Raw genomic sequence first — 26992 nt, forward strand, 5'->3', positions numbered from 1 at the left:
ATATATACATACGTATGATAAAGTTTAATTTATAAATTAGGCACAGTAAGAGATTAACAATAATAACTAATAACACAACAGAACAATTATAGCAACAGACTATACTAAAAGTGAATGTGATTTCTCTGTCTCAAAATACTGTCCTGTGTCGCAGCAAGGAGGCTCGGACTAAGGGATGATTCCTGTCCCGGTGGGAGGGAGGAGGGCTGCAGAAGCTCTCATTGGGCTACAAAGAACCTGGCACAATTTAAAACTTCGGAATTGCTTATTTCTGGAATTTTCCATTTAATGTTTTTAACATGGTTGCCCTCAGGTAACTGAAAGTGCAAAAACTGGAGGCCAAACTACTGAAAAGCAAAGGAGAATCTACTGTAATTACGATAATTGGGCATTTTGTTCCAATCTCACAGCCAATACACAGTAGGGATTTGATGAAGTCTGACACAAAGCCAGCATTACCCCTCAACATTGTAGAATGGACAACTTACAAACACACAGAAAAATTGAATTTTTACTGCCCCGTCATCATGGCCTTATACCCACCACTTGGATCCTATCAACATTTAACATTTGATTTATTACATATCCATCTATCCTTCTCTCTATCAATCCATCAATTTACCTTATTTCCAAGTGAATACCATAAGACTTCTTACACAAACCAGAAAGGCTGAAGGCCTGGATTGGGTTCTGGAAGACGAGGTGTTATTCTACCTCAGCGATACTAAAAAAAACCACAGCACTGAGCTTGCTGTATCTGCTTTGCTTAAAGCTTGCAAAAGTCCATAAATCGGAAAATTGTCAATTCTGTAAGATGATCATTTTCAAACAGGGTTATTAAAAATCATAAAAGCTGGAGGAAAACCCCCATTTTTAGAATAAAATAAACTCCAAAGTTTGGCTCCACATTTTATATTCTAAACACAGTTGTGACTATCCAAGGTTGTTAGCCTGATGACAATTCCTGGCTGGAGGATTTTCAGTGGCACAGTGCCTCCCTAAAAAAATAATTTATTGGATCCCTAAATGTGAGGATACAAAGGAACATAAAAAGAAGTCTTTTATTTTCTTGCGGGATGGGGGGTGGGGGGTGGGTGAGACACCGGAAAGAACCTGAGGCTCAGTTATAGGAAGACCCGAGAGGCCTAAGTCACGGCCCCCCGGTTAAGTGCGCAGGGAGCTGGTGCTCGGGTGGGTCCAAGGGCTGCGCGCACCGCGGAGTCCGAGTCCGCCGGTTCTGGGCCGGGAAGCTTCGGCCCTGGGGGGACTATCAACACGGGCCTTCGCAGCTGCGGGGCGGATGGGGCGCCCCGGGGCCGCCAGTAGAGGGCCTGAGGGAGTGTGAGCGTTGTCCAGCGCCCAGGCCAGGAGGCCGAGGGTGCCCCGCGCCCGCATGCCCTCCTCGCTCAGCCTCCAGCCCCGCGGCGGGGCAGCAGGCCGCGCCGGCTCCTTCAGCCGCGCCGCCGGGGAGGGGTTTCCCGGGACGAGCCGGCCCCTTTCATCCAGGAAGTGAAAGCGACGTCGGGGTCAATGAAAACAAACGGGGAGCCCGGGGGGGAAGGCAGGCAGGCGAGGAGGGGGGAGCTCCAGGGCGCGAGAGGGAGCTGCCAGGCAGCGGAAGCGCGAGCGGGAGGTCGGCCGCGGTTACACTTTTGTTGCCGCCGCCGCCGCCGCCGCCGCCGCCGCCGAGGCTCGCCCGGGGATGTCTGAGCCCGCGCCTCGCGGTCCTCGCGCTCCACGGGGCGGCCGCCGTTCCGGCCTCTAAGGGCCGCCACGTACCAACGGCGCGCGCGGGCTAAGGAAGCCTTGGTGCCGGCTGGGGGCGCCGGGGGAGGGGCCCGGCGGGCCGGGCGGGGCGGCCCAGGCTCCGCGTTACCCCATCACCGCGGCCGGCGCCAGGCCGGGAGGATGCGCGGCGCCGGGCTCTGAAGCATGGAGGGGGTTCTGTACAAGTGGACCAACTATCTCACAGGTATGAGGGTTCGGATGCTTGCAGGGGTCGGGGGCCGCGGGGAGAGGGCTGGGGCGGGCTTCAGCGGGAAGCTGCGGAGAAGGCAGGTCAGGGGCTCCGCCTCCCTCTTCTTGGCCTGCGGTGACCCTTACGGCAAGCGAGTCGTTCGGCTCTGTTTGGTTCCCGGGCGTAAACTCCCTTTCTCTGTCCCCTTTTAGAGCCCGTCTGGCTTCTGCAGGGGACAGTTCGAGACTGCGTACCTTTCTGACGGTGGGAGGTGCACCTGACCACTCTGCCCGTGTAATAATACTTCTGTTTCCCCCTGTAGCTTCCCGAACAATTCCCACTCTACATGTGTTGTAATCTCTGTCCTTATTCACACTTAATTCAGCATTGTGTTAATAACCGTTATTGGGGTATAAGACTGGAATGGACCCTTTAAAATCAAGATTTAATTTTAAGAAATCTTTATTTCCTTAGCAACGTGGTTCATTTTAACAGTTCTCTTGTTGAAATTGTCTCCAGATAACATTCTCTTAGGGGTTGGTTGTCATTGAGGTAGCCGTGTGCTTTGGAACTCAGGTGTGTGAGAATTAGTGGAAGAAAGTGCAATACACAGAAGTGGAGTAGCCAAGTCAATTTCAACCATGAAGTGAGTGGGTTGGAAGGAAGAACTCCAAAGAGCTAGGTTTTTTGTGGAAATGAGACCAGCAGGGAAGGGCACTTTTCCATGACACAAACAACCTGGTTTATTAAGAGTCTTAAATCTGAGTTCTAATCCCATCTCTGCCATCAACCAACAGTAAGAACTAGTCACCTCTTTCTCTCAGGATCTCAATCTGATAAAACCAGGGTGATCAACTAGTTTACCCTGGAGGTGTCTTCCAATTCAGAATGCTAAGATCACACCAAATTAGCGGAAGGGGAATGGGTTTAAGATAAGGTTAAATAGCAACAGATTTCTTGGGCCAGTATAATAGGCAAATCTTGACTTGCTGCCCACTTATTCACTGTGCCAAAAATATTGAACTCCTTAGTAATTGTATGATACACTTAACTTACATACACCCCACCTTGTACAAAATCTACACATAAATACTTGGAGGAATAAGCATTGAGCTACAGTTGCATCTGTCTTTTTGATAATCACAATGCTAAAGCCAGATTTATAGCAGCAAATGCTTTAACATTTATGATACATGGATGCTTTATTTTGTTGGCACTTGGATGCTAAACAATTTGTTTCTATAAATGATATGTTTTAATGGGAAACATTTAAAAAATGAGGCAATTTTTTTATTAAGCATTTTCATTTGGGCAATTGTGAGAACAGTTATACTGTTGAGATTTTGTATTAACTTTAAGACAATAGTTTCTATGCTTTGAGATGCAAATGATCATCTCATTGCAAATGTTTATAAGCACAGTGTCTTGGGAGGTCTTTTGGAGAACCACTAATACATAGCCCAGAGCAATGTGAGATTACTGAGATGAGTCATAATTTATTCCTGGATCGAAATACAGCCTTGGTGGCTTTCTTTCTTATCTCCTGTGACACTGAGAACACCAGCTGGTTGAGCTTTTAACCAAATGTGCTTAAGGTTTTAGTCTGAAGGGTATTTAAGTTAACTGCTAGTATTCAGTGTAAAACCTTGATGAAATCTTTTGTTTGGAAGAATTACATTTTTTAAATTTAAATTTGACTCAGTGACATGCTGATTATTAATTTTAGTTTTCTTGGGTTAGAATGACGAGCATCTCTTCACACTAAGTGATCTATAAAGAAGCTTCCAGGTTGATGAGTGTTCTTTGAGAATCCTTTGTAGAGAAGGATTTCAATAACATTCAGTAGTTTGGGATAAAAATGTGCATTTTAAAAACGAATTTAAAAGAGGGACTACCTGTGAATCTTTTTCACAGATATAGCACTCTGTTTATAAGCATGTGAATCAATTAGAGGTGGTTTTACTAAATATTTTTTCAAAAAGGTGTGTATAGATAATTAACAGTCTTAATTAGATTAATTAACCATGATCACATTTCTAGTTATTACAAATAATAAATGAGTCATTTTGATCAATATTTGTTTTAAAGAGAGATTGAATCATAATAATGCAGGCTTACAAAAATCAAACTGGACCTGTAGTGGAGAAGTGTATTTTTACACACTGCTTATAATTTGTTTGCCGCGATAAGTTAGTGTTTGGAAAGATAATGTTTTCATCATTTCTGTGCATGCTCAATACAATATAATCTCATGGAATTACTGCATATCTATACTCTCATGGATAACATGCAGTATCTCACTTTTCTGGTATTTAGTCATTCATTCAATAAGTCACTTGAGAAATACATTTTTGTAGCACCTGTTACGTGCCATGCACCATTCTAGGTGTTAGGAATGCAGTGATGAATAAGGTAAAGTTCATGTACCAAAATAACTTACCTTCAAATTTGCTTGGCCTCATTAGGGAGTAGTATAGTGTTTCATAAAAAGAATTTTCCAAGCGTCTGAAACTTGTTTGTGGCTATCTGTCTCTCTGAACTGTATTATGACATTCCCTGCTGTGACATTTAACCTTTTTGTGATGACTCAGCATTATCATTTCAAAAATGTTGCAGGCAAAGTCATTTGGATAGGTAAATCCTGGGTCTGTGTCAGTATGTAAGAGTAGTCCCTCATCTGTCATTGTCTTGGTATTATCTGGCCCTGGAAAAGTGGAATTGATTCATCATATAGCAGGCTGTGTCCAAAAAGACCAGGCCGAATTGTGATTTAATAGTCACAGAAAGAACATGGACAGTCACAGCCTCCAGCATGGTCACTGTGTTATTAATCAGTGAACTGTTGTAAATTAGTAGCATGCTCAATAAGATTTCAGGGAACACTGAGTTTAGCTTTCAAGAGTAGGAACTGATCTCTGAGGAAAGCCATGTTCCTCATCCCCAGCTCTGCCTTACAGCCCAGTCTGTGATAGTTGTGCTCTAGTCACTGAATAAATACTAATTAAGTGAATGATTGCAGCTTCTAGCATTTCTGCCTGAGCTGTGCCCCCAGCAGAACGAGGAGAGAGGGGTGGTAGGGAATCCATGCTCTCACCACGGGTATGGAACTCCTTCAGTGCTCACTGTGTGCAAAGGAGTTTGCTTTGGAAACATATTTATAGGAGAGGGGAAGGTCACATTGCAGAATTAGAGGGCTAGGTGGCACCTGAGAGGCTATCTTGTTTTTTTCACTCATTTGAGAGACTGAGCATTTTTTTTTTTTTAAGATTTTATTGGGGAATTGGGGGACGGGAACAGACAAGTTGCTGTCCTTTTGTTCTTCAGTCTAGTTGTGGAGGACGTCGCTTCACTGGCCCATGTTGGTATTATCATTGCGCTCTTCCCTGGTGAGGCAGTTGCTCGCCGGCCATTGGACGACCGCTCACGAAAGCACATGCCAGCACCAGCCACTCACGCTGGCTGCCGGCCACTCAGGGTAGCTTACGGCAACCCACTGCAGCCCCACTGCAGCCTACACTGTCAGTGGTGACTCACGGCAGCCCAGCTCCAGGTCGAGCTGTTGTTCACCATCTTAGCTGTAGAGGGCACAGCATCACTGGCCCTCAGGTGGGATCCGAACCAGGGCCCTGCTGCTCAGAGCTGGCATCCCACGCCGACTCTTAACCAACACGCTACTCGGCCGGCCCGAGACTGAACATTTTTGATAGTTATTGAAATGAAAAGATTTGTCCTAGGTTATCCAACTAAAGAATGGTAGTAGAGTTATTGCATCATAACCCAACTTGGTTCCCTTTTAGAAAAAGGGGGCAGTTATGTTGCACCCTGTGCAGGGCTGTTACTGAGGACAGGTCTTATGGGTTTGTTAACGAAAAACATTCAGCCTAAGAGAAAATTTATAAGAGTTTATTTGAGCCAAACTGTCGACAATTGCCGGGAAGCAAAATCTCAGCGGATTGAGAAAATGTTCTGAAGAATGGCAGTTTTACAGCTTATTTTATACATAAAATCAAAGGAGGAAGGTTACATGAAATCCATTGGTGATAGATAAAGTTGTGGGAGAAAGGAAAGCGAGGAAATCTCTGGGATTGGATAAAAGTAAATTAGAGAGACAGGTACTCCTCCCATACAGGTGGGTGCAGGATAGCTAACAGTTGGCTTTTTACAGCACTTAGAGATGGTAATCTGGAGACTAGTATAATAATGAGGAATTTTGCAGTTTCCAGTTCTGGTCCAGGAAAAGGATTAAATATGTTATTTTAGGTACAAAAAGATGAGGAACAGGCCCACTCTAAAAACACACAGATTAACTTAATAAGGAAGCTCAAGATGTGACTTCCCGCCATGGCCTACCTTAGTTAGGAATTTTTATGTTCACACCATCCTCTGTGGTTATTTTCAGTCTCCTGAGCTTGTCATGTTTAACATGTGGCCCCTTTTCCATCCACAGGTTGTTAATGAGAATGTTGTGAACTAGAATAAAGGTATTACTCCCCATATTTATGCTGATCGAGAGAGTTCCCCAGAAATCTCTCCTAACAAAGTGGAGATGGATGCAAGAACATTTTAGGCAAGGCTTGGCAATTAAAAAATTCATTGTCAGAATGTTATTTTGGAGCCAAGAATAACATGGATGGTAAGTTTTGAGTTCAGTTTTCCATGTGATGAAAATAATTTCTTATTTGTTATTTATGATCTTTGTAGGTTGGCAGCCTCGATGGTTTGTTTTAGATAATGGAATCTTATCCTACTATGATTCACAAGATGATGTTTGCAAAGGGAGCAAAGGAAGTATAAAGATGGCAGTTTGTGAAATTAAAGGTGAGTGAATATATGGAATTAGAGGACTTTGAAGTTAGGTAAGTAAAAGGGCTCTTCAGCATACCCCACAAAGAGGAAAAAGAGCATTTGTAACCAAGTAAGGATCTTCTAGTACCATTTATTTCCTTAGCATTCGGGAATGTCATTTGGCATTATTAAGCACAGTTTTTGATATTTCTCTCTATATAAATATACTTTTAATTGAATTTTGAAGTACTAGTGCTAGTCTTCCAATTTGGACTTGAAAAACAATTTCTGCGAATGCCACTTAAGTGTTCATGCTGAGTCTACAAGCATTCTCTTTCATTCTGGTAGAAAGGTATTAGAAAGGTTGGGAGCTGAACTCTAAAGGTACTTCGTAGGTTTTTCATCAAGTATGAAGTCAGTCAAACTCTGGTTCTTTGCTGAATTGGAGATAAGCTCTTCTGGGTAACAGAGATGTTTTCTTTCTTTTTGGATGATCTTAAGAGTTTTGAAAAGTACTGGTCAGGAATATTGTAGGAAGCCCGTGTATTGGATTTTGTCTGATGTTTTCCCCATGATTTAGACTGGTGTTATGAGTTTTAGGGAGGAAGATCACAAAGGTAAACTACCATTCTCAACACATCATATCAAGAATCCATAGTATCAACATGACACATCACTCTTGATGTTAAATTAAGCTTGACCACTTGGCTGAGGCAGTGTTTGTAGATTTCTATACTGTAAAGTTACCCTCTCTCCTCCCTTTCCATACTGTGCACTTTCTGAAGGGTAGAAATAAAACAATGAGTTGTGCTGTAATTTTCATGAAGGAAGGTTTCATGGACCATTGATTCATTTGTATGTATGGTTGGGGTATGTGGGGTGGAGGTAGATAGGTAGGAGAGATCAGACAAAATGATAATGAAAAGTATTGAATTCTTCAAGGAGAATTGAAGAAAAATTAAAGCTCTAGAGTAGTGACTGTTAAACCCCAATAGGGAATCATGGCTATATAAGATAAAGAAACACTTCAGCCTGCTGCATTGTTGATTGTATGTTCCCTGAGATATATGAGGTGAATTTTGTTGTTTTATTTCTATAAATCACACAAGAATAGCACATTCAAAGCATGAATTTTAATGTTTTTTAATTAATTAATTAATTTATTTATTTATTTTAAGCTGAGCCATCCTGCTGCCTGTTGGCCCCTCAGCGGCTGCTCAGCTCGGGCCGGCAATTGAACCGCTATTGCTCAGAACTCAAACTCTTGAGCGAGCTCTTAACCAACTGAGCCACTCGGCCCTTAATGTTTTTTTAAAAAGTGATGGTTTTATCTTATTGGATTCCCCAGATTTGATTCCAAATGAAATTTGATGAAATCAGAAATCAAACTACATTCAAAGTTCAACAATTTGCCAACTTTGCGGATTTTAAGAGACTGTTTACTGACAGAATTCTAAGGCAGTTCCAAGCATTTTTAAGCCATGGAAGTATTTTCGTTCTTGTTTTGTTTAAAGTAATCATTTCATTAAAGAATAACATACTCATAGAAAAGGGCACAAATCTTAAATATTCACTTTGAAGAATGTTTACAAAGGGAACACACTTGTATAACCACCACCCAGATCAAGAATTAGGATATTATCAGTATCCTATGTGCTGGGATATTATGTCTTCTCAGCCACTAATCCCTCTAAAAGGTAACCATTAATCTGACTTTTATCACCATAGATAAGTATTACCTGCTTTTGAACATTTTATAAGTGGAATCAATCAGTATTTTCTTTTGGGCCCGGCTTCTTTCACTCAACATTATGTTTGTGAAATTCATCCTTGTTCTCTGTATTAGTTGTTCAGTCATTCTTATTAATGTGTAATATGTTCATTGTATGACTTTCCTACAATTTGGATATCCATTCTAGTATTGATGGATGTTTTTTCCCTCCCATTTTGGGACTATAATAAATAAAGCTGCAGTAAACATCCCTATGTATTTCTTTTGTTATACACATACAGAGGGTGCCAAAATATATATATATACATACATATATATATATATATATATACATTTTAAGTAATGAAAAAACTGTATTAAAATTGTAATACTCGATATATACCGATAACAAAAGATGAATACAAGTCATGTGTATACATTTTTTTTGGCACCCCTTGGTATATGAATTTTTTTTCAGTATATATCTAAAATTAGGGTAGAATTGTTGAATCAGCTTTAACAGATATTAAAGAAGAAATTATTCTTGACACTTGTTAAAATAGTAAGGCAAACTGTTTAAGTCTGTTGTTTTAGGTATAGGGACTACTGCAATGGGGTTTTGCAGTAGGAGAGAGAGATTGGGCTCAACTGTGAATATAACAAGGAAAGGTGGGAATTTATAGCCAAGGAGCAGAGAGGGAGAGAGAGGTGGATGGAAAATTAGTAAGAGGAAACTTTAGGGCTAAAGGGGGATTCTGGTCAAACTGACCTAACAGGATTCTTTAAGGCAGGCCAGGGTGATCAGATAATACCTGGGGGATGGTAGCGAAGAGGAATTTGGTCAGATATCTAGGGCGATCAGATATTGAGGGCGGGGGATTCTGACTAAACTGATTTGTCAGGATTCTTGCTAAAATTGGACTCTACAAAGACAGAGATGGAAGTCCAAGTTGGGGCCTAGTCAAGCAGAAGGCTCAGCGGAGCATGACTAAAGTTTGATCAAGGAGAGAATCATTGTCACAGATAATGCCAAACTGTTTACCAAAGTGGGTGTACCAATTTATTTTTCAACTAACAGAGTATGAGAATTTTAGTTGTTTCTCACCTTTGCCAAAACTTGGTTCAGCTAAGATTTTGAATATTTATAGTGTATAGTGGTATTTCATGGTAGTTTAAACTTGCATTTCTTCAATAACTAATGATTTTGAGTTGTTATTTTCAGATACTAATTAGCCATTTGAACATCATCTTTTGAAGTCCCTTTTCAATTTTTTAGCCCAATTTCACAATGATTTTTTTGTATTGCAAAGGTATTCTCCTACTCTGTAGTTTGCATTTTCATTTTGTTAATGGTATCTTTTAATGAACACGAGTTCTTATAGTAGTTTAAATAAAATTCAGTTTGTCGATTTTTTATTAGAAATTTTTATATCCCACTTAAGAAATCCTCTGTTACCCTCTTGAACGTTTATTGTTTTACCTTTTACATTTAGGTCTATATTAGGTCTGTGGCTTAAAATTGGCTTAAAATTTATTTTTATATATGGTTTCAGGGGTCAAGATTCATTTTTTTTTTCCCATATGGATATCCAGTTGACTGAGCACCACTTGTTGAAAAGAGTAACCTTGCACCCACACACTCAATGTAGGGACATCTTTGTCACAAAGCTAGTGACCATGTATGTGTGGGGTGGGTCTTTTTCTAGACTGTCTTTTGTTTGATGGGCCTGTTTTTCTATCCTTGTGCCTATATCACACTGCCTTAATTTATTTAGTTTTATACTTTTTAGTATCAGATAGTCTAAGTCTTCTAACTTAGTTGCTTTCTAGGATTGTCTTGGCTATTATTGGCCTTTTGCGTTTCCTTATACATTTTAGAATCTGCTTATAAGTTTCCACAAATATTTGCTGGAATTATGATTAGAATTGCATTGAATCTATACATCAACTTGGGGAGGACTGTATTCTTGACAATATTGAGTTTTCTGATCCATTAGTGTGGTATATTCCTATATTTAATTAGGTCTTTAATTTCTCTCAGTAATGTTTTGCAGATTTATGTATAGAGGTCTTGTCCATTTTTCCTAGGAACTTGGTCTTTTGGAAGCATTGTTCTTAATTAAGTTTGTTGCCTTCTCAGGTGACAACTCTTGACTGATATATAAATTACAGTATGTTTAAAAATGAGTCATCTTATTTTAGTTTCATCTTGTAGAAACATCACTGGAAATTAGAGCATTGTTTCCTTTTAAGGTAGCTGTTGGTGCTTTCACTAGTATAACAAGTAGCAAAAAAAAGTTACTCTTGGAGCTTTGGAATTTCAGTAGTTTTATCTTAGCTTAGAAATCTTTTGCACCCATCATTGGTTGTTTATCCATTCATAAATATCATTGCTTTTTTATACAACACAGGGCTCCATTTAGACCTGTCTCATGATATCCTCAGTACATATTTTTTCATCTAGAACTTTTCTTTTGCAGTTTTTCTGATTTAATCAAATCCTACTGTCATCTAATCCCTCTTCTTGAAGACTTCTTTATTTTCTGCTGCTTCTTACCTTTCTCTCATTATAATTCCACATGAAGTCTCTGTACCAAAGCGTTCAACATTTAGGTGTTTTGATTGTTTTTAGTGTGTCAGTTTGTTTCCTCTGTTAAATTTTCACCTGTATTAGAGCAAAGACACCTTTTTTCTCCTGCTTTGTCTTCCCCTCTACCATCACTGCTCTGAGTTGTGTAAATACGTGTTGATTAATGAAACGTAACACAAATTTAGTCTTACAACAGAAATGTAGGATTGGCTCAGCATAATTCTTGATTAGCTCTCTTTTGTCAGAGTATCAACAGGTGGGGTGGTGTGTAGGAGAGGAAGAAGAGGATGGATGGAGGGGAAAGAGGAAGGCTCCAAAATCTTCATGCTTTCCAGGTGATTATGATATGTGTGTTAGTGGAGGACTATTGTTCTTATGGAAGGTGGCCATAGTTACCATTCCTTGTTCTTTGGCTGTATGCCAGGCACTGTCCTAGGCTTCACAGATACCAAAACGCAGACTCTGCTTTTAAAGAAATCAGTAAAAACTGAGTGATAAGTATAATAATGCATGTTTATTTAAGGTGGAGCAGTTGGCCCCAAGGGAGGGAGTTCTTAGTTCTCATTTTTCAATAGTCAATTTGTTGCTGTTTTCTCCTTTTACATGCCACCACCACTTTGGCACCACTGCCAGGTAGGGTAGATGTGAGAATGGTGGTTGAGGGTGCCACTAGGTAGGCCCTTAGCAAGCAGCACTGCCTGCGTCTTGAATCCTAGTTTGTTGTTTGAGGTGTCTGAAACATCTGATACTATGTAAGAGTGATGATTTGATTCTCCCTTACTTACATCCATGACTGTATTTCCCCTTTGTTTATCATCATAGTCCATTCAGCAGACAACACAAGAATGGAACTAATCATTCCAGGAGAGCAGCATTTCTACATGAAGGCTGTGAATGCAGCTGAAAGACAGAGGTGGCTGGTAGCTCTGGGGAGCTCCAAAGCCTGTTTGACTGATACTAGGACTAAAAAAGAAAAAGGTAACTACAGATTTTTCCATTGTGATGAGACTGTTTTCTTAAACATAAATGTAAATTGTCATATTCATGTGCAGTAATCTATTCCAAAGAAATAACCAATAGAAAAGGATTTATGTACATAGATGTTCCTCACAGTAAAAAACATTTTAAACAGTGCAAAGGTTTAAATTTAAACCTTTAATGGAATGGTTCAGTAAACTATATAGTGCTTCCATAGGCTGATATATTATTATGTAGCCAGTAAAATGTTTACATGGAATTTTAATGATGTGAGAAAATTCCCAAGGTTAAATAATTGAAAAAGCAGGATTCAAAATTATGTATCTATTCATTGGACAGCTCAGGAAAGAGATATAAGAATTGGTCAAGTTGTTACCTTTGGAAAGGGAATTTGTGAAAAGCGGACTCCCTTTTCACTGTGTACCCTTTGACTGTACCTTTTGACTTTATTGTGTACATATATGGCCAATTCAAAGGGACTAAATAAAAAATCAAAATCAAAGCAAATAATTTATGGTATTAATTCAATTATATGCAGATATAATGTGAAAATAACAGTATTTAGATCTGGGTAGTGAGATGGCAGTTGATTTTTTTTTTTCTATATATTTTTTTGATTTTCCAAAATTTTTCATTGGCCTTGTATTACTTTTATAATTAAAAACAATAGAAGTTAATCTGTATTAGTGAAAGCAGCTAGTTATGGGTATTGAAAAATGAAGGGTAAGGGTTGAATTTGTGACAGTTTTCAAGTATATGAAAACATCATGGATAGAATATGGCTAAGGGTAGGATGAGAAGGCATGGATACTCATAATGGACAGATGAATGGATAAACATAGTACGGTATGTATGTACAATGGAATATTATTCAACCTTAAGAAGGAACGAAATTCTGACACACTACAACATGGATGAATCTCGAAGATATAATGCTAACTGAAATAAGCCAGTCACAAAAGGACAAAGATTATATGATTCCACTTAATGTGGGGCACCTAAAGTAGTCAACTCATAGAGACAGCAAGTAGAATCTGGTTTTCAGGGGCTGGGGGAGGGGAGAATGAGGAGTTAGTGTTTAATGTGTACAAAGTTTCAGTTGCGGAAAATAAAAAAATTCTGGAAATAGATAGTTGTACAATAACATGAATGTTCTTAATACCAACAAACTGTATACTTCAAAATGGTTAAAATGGTAATAATATATTTTATTACAATTAAAAAAAAAAGAATGGACTTAAATTTGGGTAGAAATTAACTTGGTTAGGTTAGATGGGCAGAGAGAGCTGCTTTGGTCCACTCTGGCTAGGGTGGCTTTGTGGCTAGTACCACAGAGCCATTCCATTGGCTGAGGAAGATGGAGCAGCAGCAGGATCTGCTGTGTAGTTTTTTCCTCCTTCCTCCCCTGCTTACACCACTAGTTTAGAAGGCATTGGTAAGTGAGGGGCTGAGATCTTGGCTGGATGTTTAGTCTGCCTGGAGAGCTTAAAGAACAGAAAGTAAGCTCTTAATTAAAAAACTCTGAACATGAAGCAATGAAAGGAACAGAAGAAAATAAATGAATATTTATATACAATAGTTTTAACTATATATAAATTAAAAACTTCTGTATGCCAAAATATACAATAAAGAAAACTGAAAGAGAGCTGGCAGATCTTGAAATGTATTTGCAGTGTGTGGGACAAATGAAAGATTGCTAAATTCAGTATATAAGAACTTTTGTAAATTATCAATTTGTATGTTATTAAGAGAAAACCCAAACATCAGAACTGGAAAAATGTGTTAAGGACAAGAAAGTCCAATTCACAAAAGACAAAATACAAGTACTTTTCAAATGAAAGATGAGTAACGGAGTGGGAATATCAGTGGTCATCACCCTGTCTCTGGAAATTATCTAAACTTCGTGTCAGGCTTATGACTGCCAGTTTTTTTCTATTTATCTGAAGAGAAGGTGTTTCTTCAGGGCCCTTGTATCCTATTTTGAAGGTCTCATACCTCTTAAGCTATAGGTATTTTTATTGTTTTATGTTTTTAATTATTCCATTTGTTGTTTTGCCCCCAAATACGAAAATGATCTAACTGAATGGTTATGTATGTTCCTTTCAGAAATAAGTGAAACCAGTGAATCTCTGAAAACCAAAATGTCTGAACTTCGCCTCTACTGTGACCTTCTAATGCAGCAAGTTCATACGATCCAAGAATTTGTTCACCATGATGAGAATCATTCACCTCCCAGCATAGAGGTACAACAAAGATGACCCTTTCATGTCTGGTTATGCTTTGCAGTACACTGGTGGGTGAGGTTCTTCCCATAAGAGAACAGAGAAGCATTTTCAAAATGAGTTATTTTCAGCTATTCTGAGCTCTCCTTACTGTAGACTGGAAATCTGGAAATCTGTAGAATCTTCTAGATTATGTGTGTGCAGGCAGAGTAAAGCAGGCAGCAGCACATTTCTCTAGGGAACCAAGGCTTATGTTTGCAGCCAATTGATAATTAGATGGTTGGAGTAGGGAAGCAGCATTCCAGGATTTGTTTTCCAGGATGACTACTTGAATTGATTGGACAACAGCTATTCTCTTCCTTTTGTAATAAGGATGTAGCTTAATTACTGAGAGGTGATAACTTAGCTTTATGAAATAACTTAAAAATAATACTCTCAGGACGATGATGTAGGAATCAAAACTCAGATTTGTAGGACCTGGCTATGGATTAGGCTTACTCTTTCTGATAAAGTAGGGCCATTGAGCCCTCTGCTCTCCGGCTGAAAGACCAGCATGGTCCCCAGTCCCCTTTAGCTGAACTTGGGAGAAGTGGGACAAGAAATCTTCCTACCTCTCCTCTGGCCTCCTCCTGTTGGGCAGGAATCTTGTGTGAGGTAGGTCACCTTTGGTTGTAGGTACATTAAACCCTGAGGCCACATATTGTGCTACCACAAGCTCTCTGAAGGTAGGCGCCCTCACATTTCCTCCAGCAGCTCAGGGATAGTATCAGGAACCCAGGCTCGTTGCACCTTTCCACTCTGCCATTCTTGCTGTGTTGGGTTTTTTTCCTCCTCATACCCAAGGCTTCAAGGTGGCTGCCGAAGCCACACAAAGGCAGGAAGAGTCGGGTAGCCAGGGTGGAGAGTGACTTTTTCAGCTTGCATCCTTAGCTTTTATCATGGAACAAAAATCCCAGAAACTTCCCAGCAGACTTCTCACCATCCTTTTGGTCTGGGTCAGTGGAAACTAGGACAAGTGAGTACTTGATAAAGGGTCATGGAATAGCCTTGACTGGCTTAAACCAGCTTGTATTCATCCCCCAAGGTCAGGGTACTTGGCTGTCATTAAAAAAAAAAAAAAAAATCAGAGTTTTTATTCTACCAAGAAAGAAATGGGGGAATGGGCCTGGGGTAGACATGAATTGTGCCTGCCACTAAGTAACTGTACAGGTGTTCCACTGCTATGATCACCTTTGGAATGCTGATAGTTAGAAAATTGCCATTTAGGTTAGGTTTGTCAAAGGTAAATTTTGTACACAGTTTTGCAGTATGATATTTGGTTTAAATGCAAAAGTTGTTTTTCTTGGAATCTAATTTCATACATTGTTTACCTGCGAGACAGGCAATTCTTATTCATGTGTTGCTTTAATTTTCTAAGGTAGTGTATTTTAAATAGATTTGAACATAACCTAGTAAGGGGCCCATTGGAGATAATGCTACACTACTTGGTTATGAAGTGGTGCATGATTCCATATAGTTGTGTGTGAGTCTGTTTAACTCTTTGTGTGTAATTTTTCAGAACATGAATGAAGCCTCTTCTCTACTTAGTGCCACATGTAATACATTCATCACAACGCTTGAAGAATGTGTGAAGATAGCAAATGCCAAGTTTAAACCTGAGATGTTCCAGCTGCCCCATCCAGATCCCTTAGTTTCTCCTGTGTCACCTTCTCCTGTTCAAATGGTTGGAACAACTTGTTTTTCTTCCAGTAATATTGCATGTTTTTGTTGTTGTTGTTGTTTTGTTTTGTTTTTATTTTTAAGGTGGAATATGGCAGTGGGAGGGAAATAGTCGACAGGTTGAAATTTTTTTTATTGTACTTACATTCCGTATTGGAGCCTCTCATCTGGTAGGCTCAGCATGTGTCAAGGTCCTGATCGCCTCCCCTCAGAGGGGCTGTGCTAATTACGGTAATGTGCCAGGAAAATATAATCTTTTGTGGGTGCCATGACACAAAAAAAGGTTGGGGAGAACTGTTCTACTTGGTGAAAACGTCACAATGGGGTAATGTTTTACCCACAATGGGATAAAATAAGCAAATATTTACAGAAGTTGTAAGGGATTTGAAACAACAGAGGAAACAGTATTTTGTAGTCCACATGTGGACTTGAACCCTCCCAAGTAGGCAAGTTTCTTAATCTCTCTGGACCTCATTTTCTTCATCTATAACATCAGATATCTTCTACATCAGAAGGTCATTCAAAGGATCTGACCTGTTTAATGATAGGTGCTTAATATTACTTTCTGATCACTGAACAAGTATTCTTTTTGCTGGGGGACGGGGAGGAGGGGCGGTTAGCAGATTTGTTGTCCTTTTCAAGCGAATAAAATTGCTATAGCCATTGTGTGTGGGGAACTCCAAGGTGAGGTAAGGTTTGATGAGACTTTACATTTTTTTCATCAAACTGTTTTCAGGAGCCCTTTTAGAGAAGCAAGAATGCCACCTACCTGGTATTCTAAGCAGTTACCGAAAACTTATTTGTTGGAAGAAAGAAAGGGTACAGCTTATTCCTAGGTTCTCTTACCCACCCCAGCAAATTTAGTTACAAGAGATTTAGTAAACATTATTACCTAAATTTATTTAGATCATTGTTTTTTGTTGTTGTTGTTTGTTTTTTTTTTTGTAAAGATTTTATTAGGGAATTGGGGGAGGGGAACAGCGCTGGGGAATCGGGGGAAAGGGAGCAGACAAGTTGCTGTCCCTTTTGTTCTTTATTCTAGTTGTGAAGGACGTTGCTTCACTGGCCCATGTTGGTATCATCATTGCGCTCTTCCTGGGTGAGGCAGATGGGTCGCCGGCCTCTGGATGGCTGCTCACGGCAGCTCTTGGCAGCTCACATTGGCTGCCGGCTGCTCACGCTGGCTGCCAGCCACTCACAGTAACTCATAGTAGCCCACTGCAGCCCCACTGCAGCCTACGCAGTTGCCGGCGACTCACGGCAGCCCAGCTCCAGGTCAAGCTGCTGCTCACCATCTTAACTGTAGAGGGCAGTGTCACTGGCCCTCATGTGGGATCCGAACCAGGGCCCTGCTGCTCAGAGCTGGCGTCCCAAGCCAGCTCTTAACCAACACGCCACTTGGCTGGCCCGGTTCTTCACATTTCAGAGATGAATCTAATCTCCTAAAACTAACCTAATCACGTCCTCAAACTATAATACAAAATCTATGACTTTTCATGATGAATCTTGACTGTAATGTCTTAANAGAGGGCAGTGTCACTGGCCCTCATGTGGGATCCGAACCAGGGCCCTGCTGCTCAGAGCTGGCGTCCCAAGCCAGCTCTTAACCAACACGCCACTCAGCCGGCCCTAGATCATTGTTTTTTAATCAATGTATGATGGACTAATGAGATAGGTGTACCATGAAAAGGAGCTTTATGGCCAGATTAGTATGGGAAATGCTAGGTTCACTTAAATTCTGTGTCGTCTCTGTTTTGCCTTTGTAATGCTAAAGTATATTATGAATCTCTGAGAAGGAGAGGCGGTATGCAGTGTTTCTGAAATTTATTTGACAATTAAACCCTCTTGTTTATTATTGAATAACATCTCACAGGACTGTGGTGTTCAGTAGAACACAGTTGGACGATGTTGCTTTTAGAACAATTGTAAACATACTGTGAAATGTTAAATAACACATATAGCTGAAGAAAAAAAGATTTGTTGAGGTGGATATATAATGCTATGTTCTTGAGATGGATGTACAAGAGGTACAATGTTTTTTTAAAGGTGTACTTTATAGAGTCAAACACAATAGTAATATCTCAAAGCTGCCGTGTTTTGGCATTGAACTTATGAGGAAAATGCCTTGCTACAAATGTTGTAGAGTCCAGAAAGGTCATATATGTGTTTTATTTATAAGAAACAGTAATAACTGTCACTTTTAAACCAAAACCTTTTCTCAGTAGAAACATTATAGGAAATCCAATAACTTAACCTAAAAAATATTAGTGGCTGCTTATTTTTCTTCGCTATGCCATTTTCCTTCGTACATAAAGCAAAAATTGCGGCTTAAATTAGTTCTGGAGACAAATAACATGGAAAGTAAGGTCAAACAGTCTTCATAGGAAAATCCTTTTTTTCTTTCTTTTTTTTTTTTCAAATAACATGCATAAATGAAAAATAAAGCCGAAACATTTGAGAATTCCAAAATTAACCTGATCATTATAATCATTTTATGTAGTTATTTTCATTGTGTCCCACTTAAAATTAACTTGTATTCAGTTATTTCAAATCATCATGGAAGTTCAAACAACAGTCATTTTGATCCACAGATTGAGTGATAATTGTAGTGGGGATGTCCCTGAACTACAAACTGGCTAGATCATAACTGTTATTGTTTCAACTGGGATTTCTCAGAGCAACTGATAACTCGTGTTACAAATGTAGAAAGCATTTACATAATACAAATGTTAGACTTCAAGTGTAAGACTCTTGACCCTTGTATATAAAAGCAACCATCCTTAGCCTTTAGTATATTCAAGTACTTTGTTTCTCTGCTACCTTGTTAAACATTGAAATGATCTGTTTTACTTGACTGGCTCTTTCTATATTTTTGGTGCATTAGTTGGATCTTCTAAATTATGTTTAGTATTTGTCATATTTATTAATGTTCCTATTAATCAAATTTTACTTATTATATTTTAAATATATATAGAAATTTATTTGGGGTGTAGGATTCTTCTTCTGAGTTCTTTAGAGAATTGAATTATTCATGTCGTCTTCCATGAAAACCACACTTTAGAGATCTGTGTAACAGCTACCTGAATAATGAATGGTAAAGAGAAGCTTTGCTACCAGATTCTGTTCCTGCCCTGAGAGAGAGAGAGAGAGAGAGAGAGAGAGAGAGAGAGAGAGAGAGAGACGGAGAGAGGCGTTTTCGATATGTGTTGAGAAAGATTCCATTTAATGGTTATTAGGGAGAAAGCTTGATGTGATAATAATGTTACTTGAGTCTGTAAAAAAGAATGTTTTTGGCCAGCCATTTTTCTCTGAATAAAGATAATAATATACTAAAACTGCTTTATTCTACTTGACATATGGATTGCGCTCATTTTCTTTTTAAATTTCTAGATGAAGCGTTCTGTCAGCCACCCTGGTTCTTGCAGTTCAGAGAGGTAAAATAACCTTTTATTTTGACCAAGTTTCTCAAAATTATATCTACTTAGGGAATTTCTTTAGGCCTTTAATATAAAGTGGTGTAGAATATAAACTCTGTATGGGCAGAGTCTGTTTCTGATTTGCTTAGCATTTTTATCTCCTAGTATTCAGTATGGGCCCTGGCCCCAGTAGGTAGCCAGTAAAGAAAAAAATGAGTGAATAAATTATTCAAGGTAAGCACCTTGCCAGCTGTTGTTAGATGTTTGAAATTATATCAAATGATGGTAATAGAAATCTATTTTTGATGGATCAAGGCTCCAAAGCTTAGGCTCATTTTACTACAGCTTTTTATAGTATCATATATTCATACTGAGCTATTGTTTTATTAGAAGCTAAAGATCTCATTGAAAAAAGTGAAAAAAAAAAGCAATTGATATTTTAAAGTATATATTCATATCAATAAAATTTACCTTCTAGATAGATCTTGCCAATATCCCAGGCTATTAAAGTATTCTTTATCTTGGTAGGTGATTTTCTTTTAAGTTGCTATGTTTTTCTTATTTGGTTCTTTGGAAAGTGATGAAATTACATTGACATTAGTATTTATTTCTCTACATTAAGAATAAATGCTAACTGAGCCCTTATTGTTTTATCACCTTTTTTCTCCCTCTGATGATTATGTAATCTTTGATGTAACTATCATGTGCTCAGAGGAGTCCAGTGATGTTTGTATCCAATCCTATCACTGAATGAAAAGTTTCACCAGCTGAATTTTCCAGAAAAATAGAAGTGTGATCCCTTTGATAAAATTTTATTTTTATGATAGAAATTTTTCTGCTCTGTATTTTATTCTTTCTGCCTTATTAAATACAATATAATAAGAATTTTAATTTTTATTTTCTTCTTGATGAATCACAGTTGTCATTAAGAACATTGATGTTGGGCTTTCATACAGTGGTAGCCAAGATGCTGTTGAGTGATGGTGATTTGCTTCAGTGTTGAATTTTTTTGATTGATTTCTCTAGTTTTCTGATTTTCTAGACTGACTTTTAAAATAGTTTTTCTAGGCTCCATTTGCCACCTTTATCTGTCTTGCTGCTGTCAGAAGTTGACCTTTAGCGTATTCCCAAACTATCTGCCCGTCCCTTCACTCGGCTGTTTTTGACCAGATATGGATTGACACTAGATACGTGTAGTTGTAAAACTGATAATTTTTAGTTCTCAAACATTTGTTAACCATCTAATATGTCTACTGCCTAGCTGCATCCTCCTCTATAAAAGAAATTGCTGCTGCTTTATTGTACCCCTTTTCCATTTAGTTTGACTCAGAGGATGTAGTCTCCAGGTTACCAGCTAGGCTCTAAATGATTTGACTTACTGTGTCTTGACCTCTGAACAAGTAGAATATTACCAAAATACTATTTGGGCATAAAAATAATTCCTCTTTCAGTTAAAGAGAAGCCATTTAAAACTCCAGATTAGTTGAGGGTATTTCCATTTGTTTAAGGCCATACGATTTAATGTTTTTTATTTAATTTTCAGGAGTAGCCACTCTATGAAAGAACCAGTGTCTACACTTCACCGACTCTCCCAGCGACGCCGAAGAACCTACTCAGATACAGACTCATATAATGACATTCCTCCTGAAGACCCAGATAGTAAGTTAGATGGGGCTGTCTCTTTCTTTGGCCTATTCAGCAAAATGGTTGAAATGAAGAATACTCACAAGTGAACACTGTACTTGACCCTTGGATGGTTAATTCCTTAATTTGAAGCTAAGCAAACAGTACATAATCAACAGAAGCTCATTTATCTTCTTATAAGGTACCTTTGTTATTAACAAAGAAGTGCTGAGTATCTCTTTGTAACTACTGTATCTCAGGTATATATATATATATATATATATATAAAATACCCAAATCTTTTACTCCCACTACATTTTAGTAAGCACTTAATAATTTTCCACTCCCACTACATTTACATTTAAAAACATTTTAGAAGAAAAAATAAATTGTGGGTAGGGCAAGTTCTGAATTCTAAGAAAAAAACAAGAAACAAAAATAAGAAAAAATAAAAGCAAGTTCGAGGTTCAAAGAAACAAAATCAGCATTGTTACTTAAATAATTTGAAATGGCCAAGGAAGATCATTTTTTCTGGTGATGACAGTGAATTATGGTATCTAGTTAGGCAGTAGTGACCATGATTTCCAGTGAACACAAATATGGTCTTATTATTACAACTTTTGCTTTTCAAAGTCTTTACTATTCCCATGAAGCATATGGGATAGAAATTACATCCCAATTAAGTAACAGATTGTGTTCCAAGAGTTATTTGTAAATCAGTTGTGTGGAACACAGCTTTTATTTCCCTTATGGAAATGACATGACAAATGGTTAGATTCTTTAGATTGCCTAAAGAGCTCAGCTAATTCGTAGTATGACTAAAGTGGTACAGAACAATGGTGTTGGATTTCTAGTATTTGAATATTTTGAGAACATTGACTAAGATAGAGTTGTTTTACTTAACTAGGTTAAACAGGTTTATATTTAGAGGAGAATGTAGAGTTCATGAAGATGATGGAGATTCTAAAAAGGACTGCTTGCCATTATCTTTTTTTTTTTTTAAGATTTTTTTTTTTTAATTGGGGAATTGGGGGGATGGGAACAGTGCTGGGGAATTGGGGGAAGGGGAACAGACAAGTTGCTGTCCTTTTGTTCTTCAGTCTAGTTGTGGAGGATGTTGCTTCACTGGCCCAAGTTGGCACCATCATTGCTCTCTTCCTGGGTGAGGCAGATGAGTCGCCGGCTTCTGGACAGCCGCTCACTGCGGCTGCTGGCCGCTCACGCTGGCTGCTGGCTACACACGGTAGCCCATGGCAACCCACTGCCACAGGGGCTGCAGCCTACACCGTCGCTGGCGACTCACGGCAGCCCAGCTCCAGGTTGAGCTGTTGTTCAGCATCTTAGCTGTGGAGGGCAGTGTCACTGGCCCTCACATGTGGGATCCGAACCGGGGCCCTCTGGCGTCCCAAGCCAGTTCTTAACCATCGCGCCACTCGGCCGGCCCGACTGCTTGCCATTTTCAGATCTTTAGAAGTTGATATCTTGTTTTTATGCCCATTTTTGTTACAGAACCAATAACCTATTTATTGATATAGAGCACTACTCTGTTCTCATTATCATTTTGGATTTAAGTTGGGACAATGGGTAAAGAAATGAGGAAAGGAAAGGGGTGAGGTTGAGAAGGGGAAGGGAGAAACAAACTTTATGGGGCCAATCAATTTAGTACAACTTGGAAGAGAGAAGGAAAAGAGAAAGGGTTAACGAGGTTAGGTATGGGGGGAAAATGTTACCTGAAACAGGTAGTGTATACATTCTGATTTACCTTGTTCTCTATGCCTTTTGTACATGACCGTTTTAATCCACAGCTCGGGAAAGAGTTCTCTTTGCTGCCTTTTACTTGTCTCTAGATACCAGTTCTTTTTTTCTTTAAGGGCAACATTTTCATTTGTGATAGCTAAATTGATTTTTTTTAAAGCTAGCCATTTTCCTTAGCTCTCCTCTGCATTAGGCATTATGGTCCTGAATTTTTAAAGACAGTTTTCATGTAAGATCTAAAAATACAATGCCTTATTTCATTTAGTATTCCCCAATTTAGCTGTTAAGGAGTGTAACAAAATTAGACATACGTGCGCTCATACCCACACACATACATACATATTTATATACATACATATATCTTATGCTCTAGAACTTTTAAAAATTGCACCTGTAAGCTAGGTCAGAATTTTTTTCCTTAGATTACCTTCTGCTTATCCTAAAATTTAGTGTCTCAGTTAATTGACAAAGTGGAGACTGAATTAGTGCTCCTTCTTAGAAAGTATGTGTTTGCAGTGAAAGTCTTAGTTGAAAATCTTTATACCAAAACATTCTTTTCCTTGACAAATGTAGCTACTCCTATTTTTTATTAACTAGATTTTAAAAATATATGAAAATAATAAATGTACGTGTTAAAGTCAGATGATATGCACCTATGAAAGTGCAGCTGCCTTGGAACAGGCAGCTGCCAATGTATTGAGCTGTGTTCCCTTGTTCCTACAGTGATAGTTTTGTGAGTTGTATTCCGAATGGAAATATGGGATGTTTCAGTGTGAGGTACCTTGTCAGCTTTGCTCAGAAAGTCTAGTGACGGAAAGAGCAAGACCTGAATTAGTCCTAGTCCTGTTACAAATTGTGTGATCTTGCATTAGGCATGTAATCTTTTTTGGGTCTTGGCTTCTTTGCGTAGAAAGCAAGGAGGATACTAAATAGCATTCAAATGATTAGGTTGGAAAAGGAGTAGGTAATTATGAAAGACTAAATTCAATTCAGCAAATATTTATTGACTCCCATTATGTGCCAGTCATGGTTCTAGCAATGAACAAAATAATGTTTCTACTTTAGGTAGTTTCATATTTTATCTCATAAACTCTGAAGTTTCTCCTTATGACCGCCAATAGTAGAAAAGGTAGATTTTTTTCCTATCAAACAATAAAAAATTGGCAGAAAACTAAAGGAATTTCATGTCCTTGAATAGGAAACTTAGAGTGTTCTTTCACAGAAGATTGGAGTTAACATTGATAGGATGTTTAACCTTTTAATCAATTTCTTAATAGGACCTGTTCACTGTTCAAGAAATACACTTAATGGAGATTTGGCGTCAACAACCATTCCTGAAGAAAGTAGACTTATGGCCAAAAAGAAATCTGAATTGGAAGATCCTCTTCCATCCTTCTCTTCCTGAGGAAACAGAAGTGTCCAACTTCCTTTAAGAATTGCTATGCAAAAGCTGCTGTAATTAAACTATTATAGGGAGTAGTTTTTCCCTTAGGATTTCTCTGCACTTTATAGAATCTTGTAAAACAAACAAAAAAACAACCCACATACCTTTGAAGTGTATTTTATCTTTATATAGTTTATTTGCAAGAGTATTTTCCTAATAACTTCACAGTATGAATGTGCATCTTTTTTTCTTTTTAAACAAATGATGGTGTAACATTTTGACATCCATAAGGACAAATGTAGATATTTTTCTAAAAAACTGTGAGGTACTGACAGCTTATTCAGTGTGTATTGTAGCTTATAAACATGAAATCTTATAAACATAAGGTTTCAGTTTGACAGAAGTGTGATATATGTAACTTGTGCCATGGACCAAATGGTCACTTTGCCCCAGCTGAAAATGAGTTACGATAGCAGCTTGATGGTGATTGTACTGTATTCCTTTAAGCAAAAAGGAAACATTTAATATTCTAAATATTTTTAACCCAAGTACCATGACATTGAGGATTTTTTACAAACCAGACTGTGCTGTCCTTCATATGTGAAGTTGACACTACTGATTTGTCAATACCAAATGTTGGGTTAAAGTATTTAATTTTTATTTATTTATTGTTCTGTTGCATCAAAAAATGACCTACCAAATTTAAGATGTGTATACATTGTTATTTACACTGTTCTAGAAAAGAGATTAATATTGTAGTGACCTTGCTCACTTCACCAGAGAAATAAACGACTTTCAATGGAAGAGGATTTTAGTGACTTTTTTTCCCTCAAATAGACATTAAGCTGCTGTTGTAAGGTATTAATGTTTGCAGCTCTTTAGAATATCTAGAGACATTTTTTATTTATGACTATTTATACAAGAAAGGATTTCTGTCAAGGTGAATGCTTTATATCACTCAAGAATGGCATTATTTAATTAAAGAACAAATAGCATTTTTTAGTAGTGCTTGTCCATACTTATTGTCATTGTTTGCCTTGTAAACTGTTTTTTTTAAATTCACTTTGGAGTGACAGTTTTGTCCAAGGTCTTGGATGAGAGCACTTTAAAACAAACTGGTTTGGTGTTTTTAAGTTAATCATGTGTTTAATAAATATGTGGTTTTTGCATTCAAACTCATCATATAATACATTGTATTTTTTACATTTATTGGTATTCTGTCTAATCTTTATCAGGTGCTAACAGTATTCTTTATTGCTTTGATTTTGTTTGTATATTCAGACCTCACAGTGAATACATAAATGAAGCATATCTTTAGGTTTGTTGCCTATGAGCTTAGAATAGTGTAGCCTATTTCACTTAAATTTTCTCTCGTAAGTGTATGTGGGAATTTTTTAAGAGTCAATATTGGTATTTACTAAAATAAATCGGTAATTATAAGCTTTCTCCCTTAAGTTTCAAGTGGACATATACAATCTATAATCATTAAGATACATTTAGATAAACTATGCTACTTAAAGAAATTGTGATTTTAAATAGCACACAGGTCATTAGACTGCATTAAGTGGAATATTTTTCATATGTTGTACTTCATATGTCTAATTTGAGAAAAAAGTTTGATAATGTAATAAGTTGTCATATTGAGCGAGTAATCATATTTTTTGCTTTTTTTGTGTGTGTGGTAGTAAGAACTTACATAAAGGATAAGACCATGAAGGTCAAGGTGCTACTGATAAGGAGTTTTCCTGGTAGTGTTTTTTTTTTATTTTAACTGATAGGTTTATAATGAAAACACTATAACAAGGTTTTGAACTCACAGGAAATAAATCCATTCTATTGCTTTATCCAAAAAGCTGAGTTTCTGAACAGTTTTCTAAAGTAAAATGCAGTCATTTCTGGTCCTTATCATTTCCTCCCCTTGAAACAGGTGCTTTGAACAGGTCTGCTATATTCCTAACTATGGAGCCACTTTTTTTCCTTAGGAACCAATGTATTTATGAAATCATTTTTTTGAGGGGACATAAATGTGTCTTGAATTACATCTAGGTTTTGATCACTGAATTGGGAGCATGAAGCAACCTATAAAGCTTCAGGGAAACTTGCATTTTGAGGAGCCCTTTCAAGTGTGCTTGACTTTTCTGAATTTTAAGAAAAAGATGAACCAAATAAGAGCAATTATGTAAGAATTGTAGCTTGCCAGGATTTTTTATGATTATAATGGTTGGTTGTTTTGCTTTGTCTAGGCCATGGGATTATTGAGAAATTTGGAGACTTTTTGGTATATCAGTGATCATCTAAGCAAAACCAGTGCTTGCTTTTCTTCTTCTGTTGTATGGGAATTGCAGGCCTCTGTGGTTAAAGTGACTTCGATGAGAATTCTTTTGTAAGTGGGACCAAATTTGAACTTGGTTATATTACACTGAATTATTGCATTATCTTCAATCAGGACACGTCCAGAAATGGATGCTATTGCTTAACCTTAAATTCCAAGGCAGGAGATGAAGTATCTTCATTTCCACAGTCACCACGAAAGCTTTGAACCCTGAATTGTAGTTTTGCATGATTACATTTAGTATTTAGAAATTATCACAAGATCTCAGGAAATGTATCCTTATAATATGTTAATATTATACTACTGTTTATACTAATTCCATATGCATTATAATATTAATTTGGACTCTACCAATACTTTCTTCATTAAATGAAGTAACTCTGGGTTGGCCTTTTGAGCCATGTTGTTGCCACTTGGTGCAGAGGGAGTGTCCTGTCCTGGCCTTGAAAGAAAGCGTGGTTAGACTGCACATTAGACCTTTGAGGCGGTCTCTCTTTTAATAACCTGGTGGGTAAGTAAA

The 26992-nt window shown here is 38.1% G+C and overlaps 1 protein-coding gene across 1 annotated transcript; it reads left to right on the plus strand.

Annotated features, from left to right (window-relative positions):
* The first annotated feature begins 1516 nt into the window (after positions 1–1516).
* PLEKHA3 (pleckstrin homology domain containing A3) lies at positions 1517–25349 on the plus strand. The gene is made up of 8 exons (XM_019654029.1): positions 1517–1972; positions 6659–6775; positions 11866–12021; positions 14128–14264; positions 15802–15966; positions 19353–19396; positions 20922–21037; positions 24034–25349. The coding sequence occupies exons 1-8, from the start codon at positions 1933–1935 to the stop codon at positions 24159–24161; spliced, it is 903 nt and encodes a 300-aa protein (XP_019509574.1). The 5' UTR covers positions 1517–1932; the 3' UTR covers positions 24162–25349.
* Positions 25350–26992: the final 1643 nt, after the last annotated feature.

This window comes from Hipposideros armiger, unplaced genomic scaffold (genome assembly GCF_001890085.2).
Source record: "Hipposideros armiger isolate ML-2016 unplaced genomic scaffold, ASM189008v1 scaffold_212, whole genome shotgun sequence".
Lineage (NCBI taxonomy): Eukaryota > Metazoa > Chordata > Mammalia > Chiroptera > Hipposideridae > Hipposideros > Hipposideros armiger.